Here is a 27,022-nt window from a genome sequence, read left to right on the forward strand (position 1 = left end):
AGGCAGCCTGGGGGGCAGATGGGGGGCAGATGCCCAGCGCCACTGCACTGTCCCACAGGCTTCCTTCCCAGGTGGCCCCCCTGCACTGGAGCCATCCGCCCTGGGGGCTATCCCTGCCCCTTCCAGCTGGCCCTGGCTGCCAGCGCAGGCAGGCGTCTGTTGCAGTCAAACTGACAGTGCTTTGATCTGAGTTTAGCACTGCTGAATCCCAGACGCTGTCACTGAGACGTATGGTCACGCACAGTCATAAACAGAAGCGCTGCCCCGAACTGCAGGCAGCTGAGTAGCGTGGCAGCTCTAGCGAGCTGGTTACCTCCCGGGCTCCTGAGAAACACTAGCACGAGCGACTGTGTTTTCCTGAAACTGAGGTTGCACTTCACCCCTTACTAAGCAGACGATTTGTCAGGATACAAGGGTGGTTGCTGTTGTGCATGGAAGGTATAAATAAGAAATAAAGTTCATTTTGTTTCACAAAATTTATTTTTTCTTATAATTTCTATGCTTCATTATATCATGCCTCTCTCCATCCCCATATTAGATTATTTACATTAATTTCTCATAGCTTTAGGCATCATAACTTACAGTGAAAATACCAGATTTACAGTGCTTTTGCAATGCCAAATGTTAGTCTTTGAAATGCAGGCTTTGAAGTGGGGGGGTAAACGTACAATACTTATCCCTTCAACAGTCTAGTGGCCCTTGTCAAAATCTGAGAGACAAGAAGGTCAGAAAAAATTTCCAATAGATATTGTAGAGGTAATGGAATTGATCATTCGCATGGTGTATTCACATCAAATTGTTCTACATAATTCCTGCATTACTGTCACAGGCAAGTTGCAGTTTGCTACACCAAATAGGTCCCCAGTTAGCCTCACGCTGCAGGTATTCAAATTCATTCTTGTACCTCTAGAACGGTGCTTGTCAATGACCGTTTTGCTGCATGCAGCAAATCTAATAGCATTCATCACACATCTTTTGTAAAGCTTTTACTATACAATTTCTTGGCCTGTGCTTCCATATTTATCTCACTCATTTTTTACCATGAATTTGTAGCGCCTTGTCACCTGGACAAATGACCCAAGTTGTGCATTGCTTTTTCCTTTTGCTTTACAGATAATAGTTTTTTACAGAAATCCTAAATCAGAATGTCTGATTGGCTCTATTCATAGCTTTTTCTTTTCACTGCCTTCTCCATTCACAGTTCTCTAATTAAACTATGTGTATCACTCACGCTCATCTATACACAGCTTCTATAAACTGATCAACTGCCTCCCATCTGTTTTTTCGGAAATTCTACATCCATTTTTACAGTAAATTGTTTCACACGAACGTCCCAATAGACAAATGTCACTGTATTTTTTACCACTTCATCTTTTGGGAATGTAGAAATACCGAGATCCTATTTTTTTAATGAAGTCCAGCAATGTAAAGAAGTAGGATGTGTGGTTTTGAGGCGTTGACACCCGTGGGCCCTCGTTGGCTTTAGGCGATGCCCCGTCAGGGGCTGAGAGCCGGTCCCTTTCTGGCAGCGCTGCTGGGCTGGGGCGGGCAGCTGCGGCAGTGCTCCCTGCCGCCGCCTTGGGTGGGGGCCGTGGGCTGTCCTGTTCGTTGCCATCTAAACTGCATTACAACCGTTTATATCAATAGAGACAATAATTTCTTATTCTAACTTCTTTTAGGAGGTATCGTGGCCAATATGATGTAGCATAGGGTGACACTGAATCACGTAAGACGGTCAAAGGGAGGTAGGAAAAATGAACGCCCTATGTGGGCAAAACAAAAGGGAATCTGTGAAAGACTATACTGTTCCCAGCTGAACATTAGGAAACTGAACCGATGTTCCAACACCCTTTCTAGTCGTGTAACTGAGATACAGAATTTGGAGAAGTAACGTAAAAAACCTCTCACGTTCACAGTTAATTTCTGATGATGACCTATGTTTAAACAATATTTTGAACAGCATGGGAACAGCATAGCCGTTTTATTTAAAATCCTCTTGCAGTTTCTTAAGGAGACAGACAGCAAAGCAAGTAGGATGGCAGAGAAGTTCAGTTAGGACAGTGGCAGCAGCTCTCAGGAGATATAGAGCCTCTCTGGAACGATTTTTCCCCTGTATCAGAAGAACCATCTGGCAATTTTCAGAGTGCTGATCAGAACAGCTATTACAGATGAAATGCACTTCTTGCACGTAGAGTTCTCTTTCACAATCAAATTATTTACCCCAATGGATTTATTGGAAGGGTGACAAGGCTCTTGCGCCTACAGTTACTCTGCCTGGGACTGATCGACAGTTTAGCGTGACTAAATCACCTACATGCGTTAGTAACTTACTCAGATGTAGCGACTCAAATTCTTAAGTTTTCAGAAATACCTGAAACAACATCAAGACCTAAATCTCAGCCTCGCAGTTTTCCATTCAGCTTTGCTTTCTCCACTGTGTAGCAAGACATAGAACAAAAGCTTGAAAGTTTCCTGAAATTCAAACCCATCACCAGATTAAACTCAAAGACCAAAGGGGGGGAGAAACATATTTTGTTTCAAAACTCACCATTTGTAGCCAGATGTTTGTTGTTAATACTTGATTCTTTTCATCCTGAGAGGAAGGAGAAAAAACCAAACCACAACTTAGTACCATACAGTTAAAACACCACCGTTAAATACATTTGTCTATTCTACAATAGGCCATTGTGCTAAGGTACCTCTTAAAGCAAAGGGATCGTTGCCTTGAACTTACTGCAACAGAAGTTATCACAGGTACTGTTTCATGTCTTTCATGTTACCACAGTCGATCAAACTGTTTCCTGAGGTATCCTTCTGCCAAACTCTTCCCTGGGGCTCCTTCTTTAATAAAGAATCTCAAAAGGCAAAGCAGATTACAGTAGGGCTTGCCTGTTTCACCTTCGTTAGGAGCAGCCCTCTCACTAATTAACCTTGCACACCAGGCAGATGCAGGTAATAGAAGAAATATTGAACAAAGAAAGCGTGCCTAAGTTCAGATGATGCGTGTTGAGGCCATGTTAAATAGCTTCTTAAGAGGCAAGCAGCACCACTGATAGCAGTGGAGCTATACAAGAAGTGCTGTAACGGCTTTACCAGAAAACTGTCGGCAGGGCAGAACGTTATTACTCTGCCTGCAGCAGTTCCAGTTTGAAGGCCTTCCCCCTTGCCTCCTCCTGTGCCTGTTTGATGTAAGTTCAGGTGACGCAATAGGCATCTTGATGCTGCAGTTCATTAAAGAGTTTAATTCTTCGCCCCTCAGACACAGGAAAAGGTTGGTGACCTTATTTCTGTGTTGGTACTGTATCGGTACCCACCTGGGTTGTGTGAAGCTAATGGAATATACTCTATATACTGTCAGTATTACACATTCCCCAAACTGAATGCACAATCCCTGTCCCAGCACCGGTCAAAGCTTCGTTTGTAGTCTAAGGAAGCGTCATGGCAAGTTTCAGTCGCCTGTACAGCAGCAACTGTCAGAGTTGCTTGTACATCTAGACCTCTGAGCTGACATCTGTCACTCAGATGTCACTCACAAATGTTGTTCCTAAATGGCCAAAAAAAGGTTTAATCACATCTCATACCAAAAATAAACCGTTCTTTTTTTGATAATACTCTTTACTAAAGGTCAATACTCTTTACTTTTTTGCTATTGTTCCGTGGACATCTAACTGAACAAAAGTCCTGTGAGACCTTTAATTGAAGCCATTTTAGAGCAGCACAATAAGAAGGTACACAGTATGTAAAATCAAATACAGTGCAAGGGACGATGGTGTTTTTAAAGCAAGCATCGATAAATGTATGCCAGCATTACTATGTCACGTATAATCACAATTAAATCACATACAGACAAATAAAAAGATTTTAAGTAAAGATCGGTATTGTGCATGAATAAAGTCTGCCCTCAAGTGCACGTTCCTACCTTCCTTTAAAATGAAAAGTAGAATACAAAATACAAGGAAGCACAGACCACAGCGAGTGATTCAGCACATTTCCTCTCTATTTTCTGCTTCATCACCTCATGAACCTTACTTTTTCAAAACTATCTCAAGTGAGCACCCCACTCAAATGGCATTCTGGGGAAACAGTTCTCTTTAACCCTTCGGTTTCAGGTACACATTAATAACCTGTGTTGAATTAGCATGCTGAAGGCATTGCTGAAGATGTCAGCCAGGCAAAGCAGTAATTATTTTCCAATAGTAGCTGTTATTCTCTAGGCATCCAAATTTGGTGCCTCTCTCAAAACCCTGCTTATAGTGTTAGAGCACAACAAAACTAGTTTGCGTGGGATCTTTCATTCAAGAATGAAGAAATAATCCTTAAGAATTCATTCATATCACTATGAACTAAAGTCTATAGACAAATGTTGCAAATTAAGGACATGTAAAACCTATATATGTTTCTATTAATCATCATAGCCATTTTTAGGTCAGATATAAATACCACCGATGATAACTTATCATTAGAAGTTTGACAGCGTTTTCTCAAAGCTCTGTGTGCTGTCCCAGATGAACTTAACAAGTTCCTATAACACAATGTCCCATCTATTACGCTTGAGTGAAGCCGAGAGCACCGCTGCTGTGTGGTTTCTCTGCAGGGCAGACAGCGGTTGTGTTGCTTTGCACAGGCGTAACTGGGTACTCAAAGGCGCAGAGCAATTCGGAATCCGTTATGTTGTGGGAAGCTTGTTTCAGGACTATTAGCTGAATGGCACATACTCCTGCATGGTTAAATTCTGAGTTAAACTCACGTTCTATTCCCAGTGTGATCTCTTTATACACATGAATGGCCCCAGCCTTAGATTAGTGACGTTTCAAAAAGTCCCTTTTCTCTAGCAGGGAAAGACTGTACTGAAGCTGGAGCGCTGCTGATGCTTAAGCTAATGATACGCCATGGGGATTTATTTTGAAGCCCTGAGCATAGTCAGATGAACTATTTTAGGAGTACCAGAAAGGAGCTCTACTATCAACCAGCACGCACCACAGGACCAGGCTAGAGAGCCATCACTGAGCAGTCAAACCAGCAGAGCTGAGGGGGACAGTAGACTTTTAAGCCAGCTGTGCTGCTGGCAGAATGATTCAGCTGCCCGCCACACCGCCAGGCAGCTGGGCGCACGGCACGGCCATCGCAGGCTTGCCTGCAGGAGACTCTGCAGACGTATTCTGAAAGCCAGGAGTTATTCTGAAGTGTGATCTTTCACTCAAATCTAGCTCGAAGAGGGTGTCTTGAGAGTATGAACTCCAAAGTAACTTGTACGGTGAAGACAAGCCTGAAGTGAAGACAGACCATGCTGGTTTTCTGCTGTTTCCTTCTGTTATTTTAAGCATTTAGAGCCTGAAAGGGTATATTTGAACAAAGTAACTCCCACTTGGATCACTATATTTATCGTTCTGTGTTTGAATCGTAAATCCCATCATTGCTGCTCAGCTATAAAAACTTTGCTGCGTGGTGAGACTTGGTTATAATGGTGGGGTTTTTACGCTGTTGGAGCAAATGGCTTCCAACATTTTAGTCGTTATTGGATTTAGTCATTATTGGACGAAAGATTCTGATTTTGGAGGGTTTGTCCCTCTCTGTGGTCCCAAGCGCAGCTGGTGAAAAGTGGGGCAGGAGACATCCTACAGGGTTCTCCCAGCTAGGGGAGATCTTTGGACACTGTTTTAAAAGCTTTACAGCAAACTCTGGTTTTCATCAGAGTTGTGCAGTACTTCCCCATAAAACAACGGGTAGGCTTGAAATGCTTTGTAGAACTTCAGCAGTTCGTCATTTTACAGTATTTTCTAAACACTTACAGAAAAAGTGTTGAACACAAAAGCAAGGCAGCTCCTATTACAAACCCCTTCTACTGTAGAGGAGCAAAGCAAAAGGACTTCACAATGTATTCTGAGACGCTGGGAAAATTAGTCAGGGAATGAGACCAGAAACTCTTATCATGTTGTTTGGGTTGGTGTGTTTTTTTCCCATACCAGCCACTTTAAGTTACTTGCGGTTCAGATGGTACTGGCCAAGTAGGGCAGCTAGAGAAGAGCGAGGTGCCACTCGCGCAGTGGGAGGTGGGTGGAAGGCTACGTTGGTCTACTCGATTCAGAACTGCAGTCGTGATCTGTCAGGGTAGATGGCAAAGGGCCACTGGACTGCTCATCACGTGATGTTATGGCAGTGTAGCTACTGACGGGAAAGTAGCTGACATCAGGAAGACTGGGATGGTCCATTCATTTTTTAAGGTAGAGGTAATGATTTCTGTAATTTTTTGAAGAGAATTGTGCTGTCTCCATCCTCCCAGTTCCCACCTCTGGTTTTGTCTGTCTTTTCAATTTAAACAGTCTATCAGACCGATCACCTCTGGAAACACAGTATGAGTCGTACATTATCCTTCCTTTATCCTGTTTTCAACAGAATATATAAAAGAAGAGATGAAAATTTGATGATGCTTTGTGAAGGGCATTAGCCTGGACGTTACAGACTTTGTAAGGAACATTATCTGCTGACTTTGAAAGGGATGTCAGCACATCTAGCATCCACACTAGAAAATCTATGCAGCAAAAAGCAAGGGGAAAAAGAAGGAAAATAAGCCTGCAATGCCTATAGACTGGCATGCCGACAGTGACATAGCAAGAAATACATACTTCCCAGAAGACTTGCATAAAGTGATGTCCTCGCTAAAATCTACCAGCTGTAGTTCTTGCACTTCAAATCCAGATTCTTTCTTTTTCCGTGGTTGAATCTCATCTAAATTACAGAAAAAGTAATGCCTCTTTGAGCTGAGCTTCAGTTACTAAATGAGTTCGCACCAACATTTTAAGACATCTCTTGTTATAATGCTATATGCCTGATTGGTACCTCGTAGCAAGACTGATGTTAATAATCGTAGTCTGAAGTTGAAAATGGGCTGGCAGCCAGTGAGAGCAATGTAAGGCACTCCCTATATAGATTTTCACTTTTTTTTTCTTGAATGTCATCCTACTGAAACCAGCAGGTTAATCAGTTCCTTAGCTCTTATCTCTTTGTCTCAGCACTTGCACATTAAACATTCTCAACATCTTCTGATCCACAATGTCAAATTACTAGCATCTAATGACGGTTTTTTCCCTGCATCTTTTAAAACCCTGTTATGTTTCATTTTTGCTTCACACAGCTTAGGGTTTTCTTCCTCTTCCTTTTTAGGGTCATGCACTGACCTCACTAAACTGTATCAAGTGAAGAAGCCTGACGTCTTAGAGGATTAGTACTGAGAGAATGGGCCGGAGAGCGAGTTAAGCACTCATAAAACGGCCAGTTGACAAAAGGTCGATGCTATGGCTGTACTTTGGGCAGCCATAGTGACAAGATGAATCTGAGCTCCTTGAAACTTACAGAGAGTAGTGAAGGGGTTGGACTTCTCCATTCCTGCCCATCATGCTGGTGCACACCAGCACCCTGTGTGGCCAGCCTCCAGGAGAGGCCAGAGCAGCGTGTGGTCCAGCTTCACCCACCTGGAGCCCATCTGAAAACACCATCCTGACCTCACATTCTTTATAACACTAAGTCAACAGGAGGGACTATTGCAGTTATCCTCTCCTCATGTGCCTCAATGCTAAACTTTTGTATTAAAGGTGGTGCAAGGCTTCTTAATGGTGCTGGCAGAATTGAATTTTGGTATCTCAGGGGTGAGGATAAAAATCAGTTACTTAAAAAAGCCAGCCTGGCGCTTCTGCAAGGACACTGGGATGAACACTGCAGCTGCTTGCCAAGGTCATAGAATCATAGAATCAGTGAGGTTGGAAGGGACCTTTAAGATCATCAAGTCCAACCATTAACCTACCCTGACAAAAACTCCACCACTTCTAAACCATGTCCCTAAGCACCTCATCTACCCTTTTCTTAAACACCTCCAGGGATGGTGAATCCACCACCTCTCTGGGCAGCTTATTCCAGTGTTTAATAACCCTTTCAGTGAAAAAATGCTTCCTAATATCCAATCTAAACCTGCCCTGACATAACTTGAACCCATTTCCTCTTGTCCTATCACTTGTCGCCAGGGAGAAGAGGTCAGCTCCCATCTCTCTAAAACCTCCTTTCAGGTAGTTGTAGAGGGTGATAAGGTCTCCCCTCAGCCTCCTCTTCTCCAGGCTAAACAACCCCAGATCCCTCAGTCGTTCCTCATAAGGTTTGTCCTCCAGACCCTTCACCAGCTTTGTAGCCCTTCTCTGGACATGCTCCAACACCTCAATGTCCTTCTTGTAGTGAGGGGCCCAAAACTGAACACAGTACTCGAGGTGAGGCCTCACCAGTGCCGAGTACAGGGGGATGATTACTTCCCTAAAGTGGATTTCATCCACAAGTTGGGGCGGTAGCTGCAGCAAGTGTTGATCTTGAAGAATGTAGTAGAGGGTGTAGAGTCAGGCTGCCCCCCAGAAGCCTAAGGCATCACCTACATTGCACCTGCCAAAAGTCAAGATTAATGAAAATGCAAATTTGGGTAGAATTAAGGGGGTTTTTGCACAGGAATAAAAAGTTACACATGGAGTGTTTGCCATGTAAAACAGGTTTTTTTAGGCAACATAAAGATGAAAAAAAAGGCAGTGTACAGGATTTGTGAGAGGAAAGAGATTTGAACTCCTGATGCCTCTTCCCCACCTGACTTCTCTTTCACCACAAAAGGAATAGGTTAGTGTCGTTACCCTTCACTTCCCCAGTAGTCAGCAATATAACTTTTTATCATAGTAAAATGTTTTTGATTCAGCTTACAGCGTATGTTTCCAGTTATGCAGAAAATGCTGTATAAATAGGCATTACCATAATATTCCATGATCCAGCATGTGAGGCTCAACACCAGGAACGGGCCACAGAATGTTTCTGATTTCTCCAAAATAGATGCAAAAGGTGCAAAATGATTCAATAATAAGTCAGAAGTGGAAAATAAAAATTGTAACTGTTTCTCTGCATTTTTCTCAAGACCACTTCAAACTTAAACATACATTTATATTTGGTATTCTGACTTTTGCCGTATCAGTGAGAGTTTGATATAAAAACAGAGCTCTGACATCTATGACTTACTCTTGTAGTGGCACAGCCTACTGCTGGGAAGCAACACTCCTTCAAAATTATGGCAACTGTTGCAAACTGTTTAGACAGAGTTTAGGGTGATGTATTTTACTATACGACCCAGTCAGCTTGCTGTGCCAATTCTGCATGACTTGGCCTTGGGCTTGTTCTTGCCTTGGGCCAGCTCCTTTTATGTCAGCCGCTAACCTGATTCTGTTGGTGCTAAAAACCTCCTGAAAGCTGGTTTCCATGCTGCTAGTGACCTTAGTGAAAGTTTAAGGCATTTAGGACATCGCCCTTTCTTCACTTCCACATTCCACTTCAAAGCCAAATTCGGCCCTGAGGCGGAGGATATCTGCTAGGATGATATCCGACTCTGTGACTTTCTCACCTTCCAACTGAGAATCTCGCTGGCTCCTTTGAAATGCACACATCCAGGCTGGCCTATGCATATGTGTAATGACATTTTCTTTATTAACTGGGCTGGGAGTAAGCCAGTGCCAGCAGTACTTGAGGCTAGCCAGCTGTGCTGTACTGGGTCTAACTTTGGGCTATCACTCTTATGGCATAGGATACGTAGTATTTGTAGAGCATTTTCCTGTCTTGACAGTTTGTAAGCTTGTCCCTTCCATCAAGAGCATGTTAAATTGTTCAGACTACTGACTACCTTTTGGGTTTTTTAATGAATTATTATAAATGTGACTAAATGAGTAGAAAATCAAATGCTTTTTAAAAAGATTGCTTTCTAAATCTTCCTTCTAACCTACAAGCACATTATTTTCAGCAAATCAAACACGAGGAAAATGGTGCCTAGCTACAAGTACCAATGCAGCAGTGCCAAATGACTACTTCACAGTACTGCTATGAAGCTATCGCGTAGCATTACAGATTTCAGCACTGCTATAAATACCCTTAGCAGTGCAGCCTTTGCACACAGTTACACAGCTCAGCGTGTAGCAGCTTGGACTACCACATCTGCTGACATTAGTTCCAGATGTTTGTGTGTAGTAGCAAGGAGAAGCAAAAGAGACAGGCTGAGGAAGAGAGCAGAAATAACGTGGAGTGTTACCACAAATGGAAACGCTGATGAGAAAGAGCATCCAGCAGCTGGGAGGAGGGGGAAAGGAGATCTCCTGCTGTGAGTGGTGGAAAGATGCGCTGAGCACTAGGCCAGCTACAGTTCTGTGTGTGACACTTGAGCCAGCACATATTTAATACAAGGTTTGCTATGAGCCTACCCGCAGTTACAGTTGAAGCTTAGTGACTGTAGAGCTTGACCTTTGTGTAACTCTAAAAACAACGGGTATGTGTTCTGTGTGGGTATTGAAGCCTGGAGTTCACTTGTCCCGTGCACTGTTCAGGTGGAAGCAGAAAAGGACAAGAAGGAGACACAAAAGAGTGAGGAAGTAAACCTGAATACAACAGACATGGATGCTTCTGCTTATAGCTGAAGTTCTGTGAAAGTTTTAAAGTTTCTAAAGTTAAAATGCTAAAATGTTACCAAAGCATTTTGTGCTGCTGGGATAGGAATAGATGCTCTTTTTTTTTGCCTTTTGAATATCTTAATTTTTTTCTTTAAAATAAAAATTAGGAAAATGTCATTTGAATTTTACCTGGGTTAAGATGGAGTTTGGAGTGTGAGGTGAGGACTCTGATTGCTTTGCTTAACTTAATTCAGGCGAAATTCTGAGGGGGAAGTTGTTTGGTTTTGTTGTTTATTTTCAAGTGTGCCGTGCATGCTCTATTTTGCAACTCTGAAAAACTCCAGTGGTTTCTCCACACCAGCTAATCTTACATGCTTTTGCAAGAAGCATCTGCTTTCTCCCCAACTACTTTATCTTGCTTTAAAAGAAAGGCGGAGTTTGCTCAAAATGTCCATAGGTCTTCCCAGATGGATGCAGAAAAGCTGCCGGAGCAAGAGCATGGAAGTGCCATCTTAGCTCTGGGCAGAGCATCTGCGTGAGCAGCCTCCTTAAAATGGGGGAGTGTGTTTCTGTTCCATCTATACCTGAGAAGGTCTGACAGTCAGGCGTGCCATAGACTCTAACAGGGCTTTGTCCTGGCAGTGGACTTGAGATGTATTGTCACTGAGTTTCGCAGAAAAGAAGCAGAGATTATAAATACGTGTAAGAGCCTCACGATGTACCATTTCTGTTACCATGGGGACATAATTGTAATAGCAGTCTGTTTTCTTTTTTTTTCAGTACATCATTGTTAACAAGAGATTGTATTTAGATTTGAACACGTTCATCTTTGCAAAGACAGGCAGGAATCAGGCGTATGAAATGAGCAGAGTACAGCATACCTAATAACATACTTCAGCACATTTTGTGTGAAAAAAATATTCTTTGGAAGAGCAGGAGGGGGAGGTTGCATTTTTTCAAGTTATCTTATGAATTCTTATGATTCACTATAGGTTTCACTCAGCTCAACTATTAAATCCAGCATAGAGCTTACAGTGCAGTTACATTTATTACAAGCATGCAAAGTAATAACTGTGTTCTGTTGCTTTATTTACAAATAATTCTTGATTCCATTGTATTCCACGGGAGTCTCCTATTGCGAGGACTGAATTAGTGTTAAATACTGGCTCTAGGTGCTGCTGGTCATCATCAGTCTGACACAGACAGGCACCCCAGCTCCGCTCGCAGGATGGGATCTGGGAACTACCAACCATTCTACAGGCTAAGAGGGAATAACAGAGCCCCCATAGCCCCACTCCTTAGACAGCATTAAAACAAGATGGAATCAAAGCTTTTGAACTTGATTTAATTGCCTAGAGGTCAGCTGCAAAACACAGAAGTTGAAAGGTCAGGTGTAATGCCAGGACAGCATTACATCAAAGGATTTCACTCTATGTTTATTCTTGCTCATCAACTTTGAGTCCTATTTGACCTTTTATTAAGCCTTTCTCCTCAAAATGTTCGTAAGTCATACGGAAATGCTGTCATAGCATGTATATCTAGCAAACTAAAGTGGAAGGAAAGCGGGTGATTCCTTCAAGGAGAGAAGAGAAAGTTATGGGAGAACAAGGAGCTGAACACAAAGGTGCCTCTTCCTCTCCCTTCCTGCGACCGGAGCACACAGCTCCAGCCTGCTTCTGGCGTTCTTCTGTCCTATTTTTGTGAATAACAGCAACAGAAATTGCCCCACCTGTCCAGAGCATGGTGTCCATGATTTAGCATCAGTTCAGATGATGAAACTGCAGAACCTTTGAGGAACACCAGAACCATAGGGATAGAGGTGTGTGACTGGGACACAACCATGAGGAATAGCTGTGTCCACTACAAATGGTCATCGGTAAAGCTAGCTTCAGAGGACCGGGTAGCAAAACGCCCAGTCTCTCTAATTATACTGTCTTATCTCCAGCTTTCCAAGTGCAGGCAAATTAAGGAAGAAGGAGTAGCTCCAAAATTCCTGTGATATGTAACATAATCCATTATCCTCGATGTCTTGGGGTCTCTGTTCAAGCTAGGATGGAGCACAGACATCACCATGGCAATTAAAAAATTCCCTGAAGAAGGGTAGCAGTACAAAATACATTGCTTATTCTGCTGAACGTCTCTGCACCTCTCGACACAGAAGTATTACAAAGACACCTTAATAACTCAGAAAGAGAGGGTGAATCAGCATTACAGAAATTGTAGTTATTATTTACCCTACATCCTCTGAGGGACAGGTTTGAGAGTCCTCTTTTACAGGGTCTTAACTTTCCACTTTCCCTAAAAATCCACGTGGTCCCCACTTCTCTTTAATGCCTGTAAAGAATCATTGACAAAGGTGCTGAGAAACCGTGAGCTTGGCTGAGAGAAATATATTGATGAAAATCAACTGTGTGTCTCTGTCTTCACAAATGCAACAAGCGTCACGACTGAAATGTCAGAACACCTACACAGTCCTTCAGGCTGCTGTTTTCTGCAACACCAAAGAGCAGACTCTCTCCTAGGAAAAGAACACTTCTGTCTGGTGGGGTCAGAGATGGAGCGAACACTCCAAAATCCATAAAAATGCTTATTTGAATTTCTTGAGCTCAGTGAGCGGTTGAGTCAAACTTGCCAGTGCTCGTTATTTTTTCCGTCTTCATTCTTGCACTTAGTAGCGTTGGTGGTAGTGGGTAAAAGGCCTGCTCCTTTCCTCTCAGACACTTAACCGACACAACTGTGTAGTTATTGAGAGTAATTATGGGGATGCCACCCACAGAAATATGTTAATGCTCACAGCTGAACATAGAAAACCAGCCAATAGAAGTCCAAAGTAGTAGTGCTGTATAATTAAACATGTGCGTGGGTCCACCAACTCTGCACATGGTCATCAATCGTCTTCCCTTCAGGCTACTCCATTGTGAGGATCATTTAAGCAATATGGAGATGTGATTATATGCCACATAAATATGGCTTCACATCACTACCAGAGGATTTTGGAGAGATGAACTGGATAAATATCATATTCTTATGTTGCTGCCAGTGAGCAGCAACATGGCTTCATGCCATGCTCTGAGCACTTCCCAGTTTGCTGCCGTTGAAGCCAGTGTTAACAGCCTTTCCTTTTTACAAATCGAATTCTAGTTTCAGATAACAGCCGTGAACATGCAAGCATAAGCGAAGGCTACAGCCAAATAAAAGTTTACTTCGGGCTTCTTCTGGTTATTCTTGGAAAAGAATTCTTTTAATTTTGAATAAATTAAAAATTCAAAATAAATTAGTTAACACATTAACAATAAATTATTTAAGTAATTAAAATTCTAAGTGAATTGTAAAAGATTTCTTTTTCTATATAAACCCTTGTACATATATGCTCCCTGCTGCCAACCCATTGTGAGCCTTTTTGTAGCTCAGAGATATATTTAGATTGGGAACAGTTGGATTGTTTAGTAGTCTATTCAGGCAAACACGGTGAGGAGTTCAGGAGAAACTGAAGAATTCACATCTGTATCATCTAAATTTGAAGTAATTAACATTTGAATGTTTCTATGTTAATACGCTGTTCATAGATAGAAAAGCGTTTGTGCGCAATCCATTGGCAATACTTTGTTCGACTGTGCTGTCAGCACTATTATATGTGTAAATTACCGCAAACTTTTTATAGCGTGTGCTTTTCTGAGAGCAAAGCAGGCACCGGATCTGCGCAGGCCTGAGAATACCCGCAGCCGCCATGGGGCAGGAGCGGGGCAGAGCCGTGGCGGTTAGCTGTGGGTTGCTTTTCCCCAGATAATTCATCCAGCTCACAGCATCTCCCCACAGCACTTCCAGAAGCCTTCCCAGGAAAGAAATGGTTATGAACTGGGGTATTAAGTAGTGACATGATGTATCGTCTAGTACTTGAATATGACAGAAATATTCTCATTTTAACTGTATATAATCTTTAAAAAAAAAAAGAGGAACCATTCTGAATATCACAGGCAGTATATTCATTTCAGTCCCCAAACTTGTGTGAATTAAAAGCTTCGTATAGGAACAAGTACTAGTTAGGCAGACCTGACTCCCAGAAATTATGTCGCGTGCTGCAATTTTGTTTTATTAGCTGATTACTGAGGACTAGTAATGGTTACTAGATGATGTGACTTTGCAAATTTGCTTGCTTTAGTAAGAGGTCCTGTGTAAAATGTGAAAGCTTTGTGTTCTGGTCCCTGTACTCCACAGCAATCTGTCACCGCAGAATCGGTTTTCTCGGACCTTAATCACACTTTTCACTGTAAGGCTGCAAACCTGCTGCGCCACAGGTGGCACAGCAGTAGATATCTACTCACTTTTTAAATCAATGGGGCATCCGTACCAATGTAGTTACAGAACAAAGAAATGAAGTACTGAGCTTTTATGATTCATGCTGATTATTTATATCACAAAGGATGAGAAAAATGTTAGAGAAACTGCTTTGCTTTACTTTTTTAAAAAAACAAACAAACTAACAGAAAAACCCCAAGTGATTCGTATTACAATTCCAAAGACCTCTCCTGTGGAACCAGAAAGCAGAACAGAAGTTCTGAGGTTCACACACAATGAACATCTCTAATGTCCTCCAGTTAACTATTATCAGGAGGTTTTTTTATAGTCTTTAGACAGTCCTTCTTTTCCTACCTGCAAACTGCCTTAAATTAGTTTAAATTCATTGCTTGCCGTTTCATCCTACAGAATACAGACTGTGTTTAAAATATCTTTTCAGATCTAATACTGTTTGAGAAGACTAGCTGAAAGAAAGATGCTGAAAGAAAAAATAGTCAAAAAAAGCACAGGAAAAATGGGCAAATATCACAGAAATAAGGTTGCGGTTTCTCCTAGCGTACCAGTATCTCACCACAGTAGGGTAGGGACGGGTGTTGTCTGCTTGTTTAAATAGGTCAATGATCAGAATATTTTAGACTGTTACTTGAAAAGATCTATTCTTTGTATTTCATGGGGGAGTGGAGTACTCTGTTTTATGTTATAATCCAGTAACTTTCATAGGTATTGAACTAACTGAAAATACCAGAAAGCATGTCCCAGTACTGTTCCAGTTTTCTAAACTCTGGAATAAATCATGGTAGAATGGAAATGGCTGCTAGATGAAAGTGAAAATAGTTTCTCCCTTTAGCATGGAAGGAATACAGATCAAGCAGCAAAGTGAGAGGAAAATAAAGCTTGGAGAGGCTTTTCCTAATGTACACAAATGAAAGCTAAAATTTCAAAGAATAATGTCGGTTTGATGAGCTTCTGCCACAACCATTGTTTGCAAAGAGGCTGCTGAGGTTTGATAAACAGCTTAGGAACTTCTTTAGCACCATTTCTCAATGAGCCTCTTAATTTGGTTGTTTTATTCATCTTTCCAGATTTATATTTCTTTTTTTTTTTTTTGGCGGGAGAGATGTTTGCTTTATAGTCTGATTCTTTACAGAAGCTGTCTGCTTTGTTGAATGACAGCATGATTTTCTCTTTAAAATTTCAAGATATTTCACATTACTCTCTTGCCCGGTGGGTCCAGGGTATTTGATTGCAAATGCTGAGCTGCAGATGCTTCTGCAGAGGCTTTGCTAAACACTGTATGTAAGTCATTGAAGTCAACTGTATCACTTACATTGCGTAAAACGAAGCAAGGACGAAAGCCCTTGAATATATAAATCTAAGTCATACAAGTAACCAAGGGCAATGTAGGAAGAGCAAACTCTGACAGAGTTCAGATAAACATAAAAAAGTTTGCAGGCTTTCGTATTTCCTTTGGTCTGCACAAGTGAGTTGAACAGCCTAAAGGAACGGGATTTCTCTTGAGATTCTGCCGCTGCTTACTACATACAAACAACTATTCAGCATTTTTCTTCTCCCTAACTAGAAATTAAAAAAAAAAAGAAACAGGAGCAACTGGAAAATAAGCGAAAACTGTTGTGCAGTGAATGAATTAATTAGCTTGTAAGTATCTGGAGGAACCATGAAAGATTCCTGACTAAATGGTGTTACGCAACATAAGTAAGAACTTGAGTATTCATGTAGATAAATAACTAAATTTGACTTTTGTAAATAAATTATTAAATGTTGATTCTTCTGCTAGGAAAAATAATAAAATAATTTGTGATCGGAGTTGACCAAAATGGACACATTCATACTCACCAAAATGTTGGTCACCCTAAGTCTTGCTACAGAAGTCACAAGCTAAGATAGTATTGATCCAGCATTTTCCCAAGTTTAGCAAGTTGGCTCAGATAGAGATGGAACTGGCTTGGGTTTTTGCTAAATATATGACAGATTTTAAGCGAAGAAGAACCATGGGTAGAGGTTTGTGAGCTTTTTAAGCTAATCTAAATCCAAACTAAGTACAGGTCATCTAGAAAAATGGGTAGTCAAAAAAGGACACAGCTAACTGCTCGGTCCCAGAGGCACTGGCGCGAGCCAAAGGGGGAGCAATGTAAGGCCAGAAGTTAGTGAGATCGTCTCTTTCAGCAGCAGCGTGCTGAGAGCAGCTTAGGACACTCACAAAGTGCTGCCTCGAGTTCCATGTAGAAAGTTGGTGCAAATGCTACATTCAAACCAAAAAGCCCCACAACACAGTAGTGTTTTCAACAGTTGCAGAGTCAAATTGCTGAAATTCTTTAGAAAAATCTAAAAAGACATATTTATGAAAATTAATATCAGAAAGGCATTGGTCTGATCCCAATGCAATAATTCTTCCAGTCTTAACTTCGGCATTTTTGCACTTCAACAGTTATTATGATATGAATGATTCTGACGTTAAAAGGATCTGGTCTACCAAAACATAATTAGTTTGTTAATGTTTTGGAACAAAGAGGATCTTTTCAGCTGTGTTTACATATCCTCTAGCACAGGCAGACTCTGGACTGTGACTACAATTATCGTTGATGGAATGATAAAAATAATACAAATAACTGTCCTCATACAGAGGCAGTACTGACCTGTCTTTGGCTCCAGTTAAGAAAGCACTTAGGCATCAAATTAAACTCATTCAATCCAATGAAAGCCTCCAGTGGATGGATTATTTCCAGTGCATCTAAATATTTCTTAGAATATGCTACCCAAAATTTCATGTAATTTAGGCTTTGAAAAAAGCATGCATCGAATTGGGTCAAACCAGTCCTTTCACTCTACTTTTACAACAAGACAATGTTAATTCTAGTTTAGCCCTCGGCACGCTCTGAGCCCCTCTCAAACTTACATCATCTGCAAATTTAATAAAAATATTACTTCATCTATCTTCCCGGTGAAATGAAATGAAAACAGTGACGCAGGATAGGTTTCTGGGGAATCTCACGGTGTAGCTAAATGTCCCCATTTTGACAGCTACTCTAAGATTTTCTCACCAGTTCTGCCATGTGGGTTTACCAAGGCCTTATTCTCTAGTTTTTTGCTAGGAATGTTCAAAAAGGCTTTAGTACAGTCAAAATACATACCTTGCTGCAAATAGTCAAGAAATCTTGTATACTTCACTAAAAGTATCCTTATGCCGTGTACCCAATTTTGTTGAAGAAGGAAAGGAGCCTCATTTTTCTACAAGTGCTTTTTAGTGTTGTTCCCAAGTTGGAACATGGGAAGTTCTGCTTCGATGTCAGGAAACCAAGTCTACCATGACGATAGCTGAATACCAGAACAGGTTGCCCAGGGAGGTTGTGGAATCCCTCTCTGGGGAAGTGTTCAGTACTGGACAGGCCATAGGCCTGAGTAACGTGATCTATTCAGACATATTTGGAGCAGGAGGGTGGACTGGATGACCGCTGGAGGCCCCTTCCAAACTAAAATAAGACTGTAGGATTTTTCTATTTGTTTAGATAGCAGTAAAAATTGAGTCTGAACTATCACTGTATATCTCAATGTATTCCAGTTCTTCATGTCTGTGTCTCTAAGCAGTAAGTTGCAGTGTAAATGTACGATCATTTTACATTCATTGCTAAGGTTTCATCTTCTGACTTTTGGGGATGGAATTCCCTCAGACACATTTCTCTTAATTGTGTTAACTTACAGTAGATACAAATATGTCTATTGTAGAAATGTCAGGCTAGGCACAAAATTAATACCTTCGTTTTTCTGTGCCATTCACTCTTCCGCATGAGATGTAGCAGAGTAGGAACAGCACTGCTGCTGTGTCTGTTCCTACTGTTCGCTCTAAACCAATAGGTAGCGGCTGAATATTCTCCTCTGATGCTATTATTGAGATGGATGTTACAAGAGCAAATAAGAATGTTAGAAGGTGTTTTCCTCCATGTAGTGTTTAAAAAAGCGGTGGCTGTCATTTTATCCAGTGTGGAAATTATATAATATCGGCATATTTCAAGAACCTGTTTCTCAAAAAGTGTATGCTGGAAGTTTTTCTTAAGCGTAAGTTAGGTTCGTACTCTGTGCCAACGCTGAAATACCAGACAGGCAGAAGTCAAAGACAAGCTTTTTGTGCAGCTAGTGGGGTTTCCGTGAGGTGAGATGCAGAGAAAAATAAGTAGTTTCTCTACGTCACGTTCCTTATTTTTTTGACATTGTACTGAAGTTATGACCTTGACCAACTATGACCGTCCATTAACCCCTCCCCTTCTCCTGCCACCAAGGTATGCAGATACCCTTAGTATTTGTCTCTTAACATCTTCCTTCTGTGCTTTTCTTAAATTTTGTTTAGTTTTCTTAAGTCAGATATTTCCAAACGTTTTCTGATTCAGATCCAGAGAGATGATTATTACCAATCTATTTGTTGAATATACATTGCTTTCCTGCAAGGAGTTTTGAAACAAGATTTCAGCAAATCTGAGAGGAAGTAGATTATTTTTCTTGTTTTTCATCAAATTGCTTGGCATTTCTCATTTCAAGAAAATGGAAACAAATCATTATAAAAAGCAAAAGAAACCTCTTATTCCACCTTCACATATTATAACAACTCAAATGTCCTTGAAGAGAACTTCTGGCCAGTTAGCTGTCTCCATTTTGTTTTCACTTCAGGACGATTTAATTGCAAAATTGTTTGCAAAGGTTTAAGAGCAGTGGATTTTCTATTAAGGAATATAGGAATAAAGTGAACTGGAAGATACCTAGGATCTTTCTCTGGAGATCTTATTAACTTCACACAGAAACTTTTTTAAAGTCCAATCCTTTCAAACCTCTTTCTTTCCATTTCGTGCCCCATCCTCTTCCACCTAAATTTCACCTTTCTTCCAAGCTCCTTTGCTGTCTCTCAGGTCTACCATGCATTCCCATTTCTCCTCTAAGCCCTCCCCCAGTTTCCTAGCTTTCCTTTTCATTCATGTGTCCCTAAATGGCATTTTTTCTCATGCTGCCACTGTCTTCCCTCCCCATTTAGCAACACTTTGTATAATTTGCTATGCCAGCTTGCATTCTCATTAGACAGTTCATTAACTATTTTCTAGTGGCCTAAACTAAGTTGGGGCAATCAGCACTTACAGGTCATTAGGTAGTCCTGATACTAGCATGCATATCAATATGCAATACCAATAAAACGAAAAACATATCTGCAAGCACAGGATAGAAATAATTGCTGGTTTTAGAAGGAAAGGTTAAACCAAAAACGTACGGTAGGAAACATCCGCTGTATTTGAAAGGGTTTCATACACTGTCTCCCCTTTCCTGTCAGCAAAGTCAGAGTGGAATGGAAGAGCCTTCAAGCAAGGAATAGCAGCAGCCTGGCTCAGTCGGTTCTGGCAGGGATTTGACAGATCTGCTCTGGATAGGTCTAACACCCAGAACAGCTTGTATCAGCTGAGAAGCCATTAAAGTGAATGTATAAACTACAGGAAACTGTGATGGTGACATGTTTTGTTTCTAGCTTGTTAAACCAGTAATTGTTATTGCAAGTAGCTGTCATTCCCACCAGCGTTTGCTTCGTGTTGACAATGAAGAAAACTCATTTGTTTTATAGTGTGAATCTTAATTTTCTTCATGGTTGGTTTCTTTCTTTGCCTGTCAATCCCAGATCTCTGAGGAAGAAATGCAGTCAGTTTTATAGCAACCAGAATAAGCTGTACCTAAACTCCCAGTACAAAAACTATGGCTTTTTATGGATAATGAAGGGATTTTTTTGAAAGGCACATAGGATCAAAAACTCCCTTTTGAATCATATTAGCCAAGACTGCCAGTCACTGACTGTACCCAGATTGGCTAGTGATCTGTGCATATTTGCCCTTCAATTGGTATGGTTTTTAATTAAACTTGACAACTCTGGAACAAATTAAGTCTGTGAAGTTGACCGCCTGCTGGCCTTTAGCCATTTGTGTCTCCAGCAGCCAGCTGTTCATACAGCAGTCAGGGACAGGGTTATAGCCGTGTCAGGAGTGCAGGGAAGACAGAGCCCCACTCATAGAAATGCAAAGGAAACCTTTATAGTATAGATGCAATTTAAGTAGGAAAAAAGTCTCATGGGCATTCAGCTTGTTCTATTCAGGGAATGCTTTTGATGACGTAAAGAAGGCTTCTGTAAGCTTTGCCATCACTGGGAGGGTTTGGCCACACAACAAACCTTTCCCAGGGTGGTTAATACTTAAAAACATGTGAGCTTAACGTATTCAGGCCAAACGTGTCAATATAGAATGACACTAGAAGTGCAATTTCTGAAAGCTGGGACGAAAATTGATCTGTTCACAGCCTGGTTTCATTTTGGATTAAAGTGCTTTTTCAAGCTCTCCTGTTCTGAAATAAATGTGAAATTAATGGTATGTATTGTGGTGCTAACGGTAACAAAACCAACCAAACAACAAAAATCCCACAGCATCAGGGGTTTTATCTTGGTTATCAAAATAAACCAAGCACTAGAGAAATGTCTCGTGAACACACGGCTGCTGTACAAAAAGAGTTGTGCAAAAATCCTCTGAAAGGGACTGTACTGTCCTGTAGCAAAGCAAAAGATCCTCCAGTAGCTGTGAGGAGCTATCCTCCACGTATGCAGCAGGAAGCCATTTCCCAAAAAGGAGCTGCAGAAGAAGGCCTTGTAAACTAAGTCTACGGTTGGGAAGGTGTTTTATCGAAGCCTGGTTTAAGATTCAGTTGAAGCACCATGTACTATGCGGGGTTCTGCAGAGATACATTAAAACGTGGAGGTTTGTTCAGATGCTCAGTTTGAACAGACTGGCTAAGCTCTGCAGAACATATTGGCCTATTACTATGAAAGATAAAAACCTAACTAAAACCAGAGATACAAAGGATGTATAGCTACCACTGGAGACTCCAGCCAGCAGGTGCTGCTGCAGAAGCCACTAAGGGGCCTGATGCACTGGAAAGAGGAGCTAGACCAAAGCTCCATCACACAAATGCTTTAGGACCAAGAGAACCGCATGGTTGTTTCTGCCCTGTCCTCCACATTCCCTGCCATACACGGCAAGAGACCCGTGAAGGTCTGAGCCAGCAAGAACAGCTGCAGCAGTAGCTCAGACGGGGACCTCCAGGCATTCAGACCTTTGAAGCACTGTCTGTCCCACGCTCCCCTTTGTTCTCTTCACTTCAGCTTCCTTCATAGAACTGTAGAGTGGTTAGAGTTGGGAGGGACCTTCTTCTCTTACTTTGCTCTGACCTGCCCTGTCCTCATGGCTCCCACCGCCCTTCCAATGCCTCTTCCCTTGTGTTACCTTGACAGATTCTAAAGGAATCCAATTAGAAGATGAATCATGAAGCTAATATATCCATTATTAACCCAGTATCATTTATTCCTTTTGTGTTGTTCCTCGTTTTTACACTTTCTCTGTCATCTCTGATTGTCCAAAGGAGTTCTTGCTTCCTTGTCTATTTAGACTGACTCTTTGTGACAGGAGTCACCCACTACTTGTGTCTGCAGAGTGTTCAGCGTGAGGAGATCCCCTTTTTTAAAAATCTCTAAGCCCACCTGTAATAAACATCAGTAATAACAAAAGCACGCCCACTTACAGTTAGTGGGATGTTAGTGTCATCTGTTACACCAACCCACTGGTACGGGCTTTTATCTCACATCAAAGTGTGGGTCTAGTGCCTGGCTGTCCTCTCCCAGGTGCCCGTGCAGTGCAGCCACGGGCTGCATCGAGTTCAGGCTGCCAGCACCTTTTGAAATTGCTGCACTCTACATAACATAGTCTTCCCTCGACGGCATTCAAAGAATATATGACTCCATATAGCTTCTGTTCTGCTCATTGCTTATCACCTGTATTAAAACTCAACTGCCATAGACAAGGATAGAACTGACATATTTTGCCTGTTGGCTTTAGTGGCACTGACGCTGAAAAAGCTCTCTGACTACAACTGCCTACACTCCCTTTAGCAAATAGTAAATATCACAGTGGAAATACACATCCTACTTTTCACCTTAGGTCTAATAAATCTAAAACTTACAAAAATGTGCATAGAAACACTATGAGCATTTGAACCTGCAGAGAGTTGTGTGTGTGTGCGCGCTGACCTTTAGAGACTAAATGAACAGTACCTGGATTTTGGCAATCGGCAGCTAGCTTGTAAGGGAACAGAAAGCAAGCCACTTTGTCATGAATAATCCCATCTTTCTTTCCTTTTTTTTAGTTTTGTTGTGCCTTGAACTTAAAGCATCTGATGGAAAGATAAGGGCGTTTTGAGATTAACTACTAGTTTTAAGTAATTAACTTCCTTATTAGTGGCGATAGCTAGTTGAATTAAGTAAAAATGAATACTGTAAACCCACTTATATGTAGAGTTTGATCTCTGTGCCACTGTGACGGAGTGAGGCTTAAATTACTCGTGTTTGAACCCAAAAGATACTACAGTGCATTTTACAAGGCTGCCAAGCACTGCACAGCAATGTCTATTGATATACCAAACAACTGTGGTTGCAAATAGAGCAGCTAAAATTTAAGCATGTAGAATGTAGCAATCTTGTCTAAATAAGATAAGAAATAATATAGCCTGGATTTTGGCCAGGACACCCCCTTCCTCTCCATTCCCACCCCCCATCTCCAAAAATAAGCCGTTCTTTAGTGACCACCAGGAATGAACAACTTCAGTTTTGCATATCCCCCAGACTACACTTCTTGTTGGCTCTAAGTATGGTTAAGGATTCAAAAGGCAAAGTACGCAGTTCGAGCTTCGCTTTAAATATTTCATACTGCTAAGAAGGTTGGGAAATACTGACAAGAGATCTAAGGAAGAGGCAAACTTTGCTTTTAAGTTTACTTCTTTCAAAAGGCAATCAAAATTTGGTATTGTGTCTTGAATTACTTGTGCTTTCCAATATCTTGCACTCTTGCTTTGCTATTACAAATCTCCATTCTGGGAAGGAAAAATCCACCCTTTTAAAGAAATAGTTTCCTGGAAGGTTACAGACTCACCACATCCATGATCTGCATGAGGCTGAGAGTGAAATAGACAGTCAGTGGCTGGGAATCATTTGCAACCGGTCGCTCCAGAGGGTTGTAATTTTTCAGCAGCTCCTTATAAAGCTTCCTTTGGAACTCTCCTTGCAGGGACTCTTCAGGCACAGGAATAAATAGATAAATAATTAGGAATCTACATCAGAAAGTAAAGCTAGGACATATGCTCTTTTCCTTCTGTCAGGTATTATGTATCTATTATTTTACCCGCCGCATTGCCAGAAAAATGCCACTTTAATTCATATAGTTCATTAGCTACTACAGCAAAACCTTATCACAAATGTATCACTTTCTTTTCATCCCAGCCTGTAAGCGGGATTCCCTCTTTGATCATTTCTTGGCTGGCCAGGAGTGATAAATTCTAAATGCTAACGATGCTTTGTCAACATATGCACCCTTTGGTCCAGCAGCAAGAAGCGATGAAGAGGAAATACGCTACCTGTGTTTTGACAGCTGTCCTGGCGTAGCCAGAAAAGCCGAACACAGCTACGGCGGAGGGCATCAGCAAGACAATGGGAGAAAAATGGCCACAGGTTAGCCTGAATCCTGCTCTCAGCCTGCTTCAGATTGGGAACTCTGGGGCAAGTACTCTCCGCTTTGTTCTCTGTTCATGCAGCTACGAGTAAAGTGGGGGTACAGGGTTCCTGGCAGAGATGATAGGCACTACATTAATATACGTGATCATATTCAGGGATTTCTGTGCTTTTTAGACCTCAAACCCAGGGAGGGTCTTTATTCTGCCATTTTTCTCTGGAGGGAGAGGGAGCATGTCCACACGGATGGAGCCGAGCAGACCAGGGGCAGAGGCAGGTTCAGAATGAAAGGAAATCTGGGTCAGGGTAGGAGCAGGTCCCCTGGATGCGAGCCTTCCCCGTCCCCGCTCCGGACGGACTTTCCTCTTCCCTCTTATTTTCTAGCGCTGATCTCCCCCCGCAAGAAGCCACAGCCTCTGCCCTGAAGCAGCTGCCATTTACGTGCCTTGGGGGAGTTTGGTCCCCATCCCCACCGCTCTGCCCATCTCCCCTGTCCCCTCCCGGCAGCTCCCCGCGCTGGCGAGCCCACGGAGCGGCCCGGGACAGAGGAGAGCCCCCAGCCGCACGGCGGGACGCGGGGCGAGGGGCCGGGGAGGACCCCGGGCAGCTGCCCCTGCCCTCCCGCATCCCCCCGGCCCCCGCGCTGCCCGCCGGTCACTCACCGCGCACCAGCCCCGCGGCCGCCAGCAGCCACACCGCCAGCTCCTGCAGGCCCATTCCGGGAGGCCGAGGGTGACACCAGCCGCCAGCCGGCCCCGAGCCGCCGGGGACCGCCGGCAGCTCGGCCCCTTCCTCCGCCCGCACCGGAGCTGGCCCTGCGGCGCCGCCGGCTGGGGCGGGGCGGAGCGGAGCGGAGCGGAGGGATGCTGGCGGCCCGCCCCCGCGCCCTGCCCCTCCGCCCGGCGGGCTTCCCCGCCTTCCCCAACCCCCGGGCCGGAGCCGGGGAGCGGGGCCGCTCGCAGGCTGTTCCCGCAGCCGGAGCGATGCGGCGCGCTGGGCAGAGCGGCAGAACCCGGCGTTATAGAGAGGAGCGCGGGGGCAGCCCCCCCCGGTCCCCCTCCCCTCCCCAAGCGCTCGGTCATTCCCCTTTGCCGTCAGCAGCGGCTGCTGCTGTGACAGGCGCGATTGTCCCAAGGGGCGGCGGGGTGCCCCGGGCAGGGTAGCTGCTGCCTGGGGCGCGGGAGGGGAGGCAGCCGGGGTGGGAGCCAGGGCACCGTCCTTAGCCAGCAGTTTGGCTCCGGTCACATTTTGGGGAGGAGGGAGATGGGCAAAATGATGTTGCACACATGGCTGTTAAATCCCCGGGGATCTAACAGGGCTGGGGGCTCAGGTGCTGGATCTTTTGTCTAGATGCGAGAAAAACAGCCATGGCCGAGGGGCGTTGTGTTCAGTGCTTGACAAACACAGGGCTGAGGAAAATGATGCCTGAGCTCCTGCCTGGTGTAGGTATAATGCACCACAGTTGGAAAGCAGGCCTAGAAAATTCAGTGCATTTTGTTGATTGGTTCCCATTCGCAACTTAAAGCATGTTTCTGAGACCACGCATGGGTTCTTTCTTTCAGTTCAAATCCCTGCCCTTCAAATCCAGTTGCTGCATTAAATTAATGTCCTAGGCAGCTGCATTTCAAGAAGAATGGTATGGAAGAGTGTCCTCATCTGCAAGGGATAACTAACTGCTTGTTTTTCAAATAACCCAGCAAATAGAAGTTTATTAGTCCAAGTTAATTCTCAGCTTTAAAAATCCAGGTAATCTGTTTTGGCTAAAGCACTGACCTGATCTATATAGCCACTGTTTAAATATTTTTAAGTGTTGAGTGTGGGACCAGGGCAGCCTGAGTAGCCCAGCACATTGGTACATCATACGTTCCAGCTGTAACATACAGGAGGTCTGAAACATTTCTCTTTTCAAATGAGCCAACGTGCTGAACAACTTTACCAAGGTGTAGCGGAAACCAGCAAGTGGCAATGGTAACTCTCCAAAAGCCAAGACAGAGCTGATGCAGGGGCTTACGCTGTCCAAGTTCTCAGGTGTTGGGTTTTTTTAATAGTCCGTCTAGGTTGAGTTTATTATTTCTTTTTTTGGTTTTGTGGTGTTTGTTGTGGATTTTTTTTTCTGTGAGATCTTGACCTTTTTGGACCAGCTAGCAGACAAGAGCGAATTGCTAGGGCAGCTCTGTGTTATTCACAGAGAAACCAAGTGGTGTCATCCTTCAGCCCTGCCGTGGCAGTGCCCTTAGTACCCAGATTGCTGCTGTGTCTCGTTTTGGGAAGGAAACTCCTTTCTTTCCTCCTGCTCCTGTTACCCACTGCTGTTTTGGCACAGGTGTCCCAGATCTTTCTGGGTGTACAGTAAACAGCATACATCATTCAGGCAAGAAATGTGGTGAGGAGATCTACAGTTCATGGCTGACCTCTACTGTTGGCTCATTTTTTTGCTCTGCACACTGTTGTGTTGAGAACTGCCTCGCCCTGGGTGGTGAAGGCAGGGTCAGCAGTGAAAACAGCTGCACAAGGTCCTCAGGGCTCTGTTACAGGACTCAAAAGGTAAACCCTTCAGGGGATGGTGCTGAAACCCCGAATTCCAGTAGTACAAGCACTGAAAGAATAATTTGTAACTATCTCTTTGATAACTCTTGACTTACTTTTTGTTTGTGGCAGTATAATTGCGTTTTGATTTTAGCAAATTAAATTTTAATGG

At 42.9% G+C, this 27,022-nt stretch overlaps 1 protein-coding gene across 1 annotated transcript in view; it reads right to left on the minus strand.

Annotated features, from left to right (window-relative positions):
• Positions 1–25,041, minus strand: part of CHRFAM7A (CHRNA7 (exons 5-10) and FAM7A (exons A-E) fusion) — a gene marked incomplete at both ends in the record, with an annotated part of 37,953 nt that extends 12,912 nt beyond the window's left edge. The window contains 3 exons of the mRNA XM_082489000.1: positions 2,549–2,593; positions 23,750–23,889; positions 24,987–25,041. Coding sequence (XP_082345126.1) covers positions 2,549–2,593; positions 23,750–23,889; positions 24,987–25,041 — 240 coding nt within the window. The remainder of the gene's footprint in view (positions 1–2,548; positions 2,594–23,749; positions 23,890–24,986) is intronic.
• Positions 25,042–27,022: the final 1,981 nt, after the last annotated feature.

This window comes from Vanellus vanellus (assembly GCF_965231255.1).
Source record: "Vanellus vanellus genome assembly, chromosome: 11".
Taxonomy (NCBI): Eukaryota; Metazoa; Chordata; class Aves; order Charadriiformes; family Charadriidae; genus Vanellus; species Vanellus vanellus.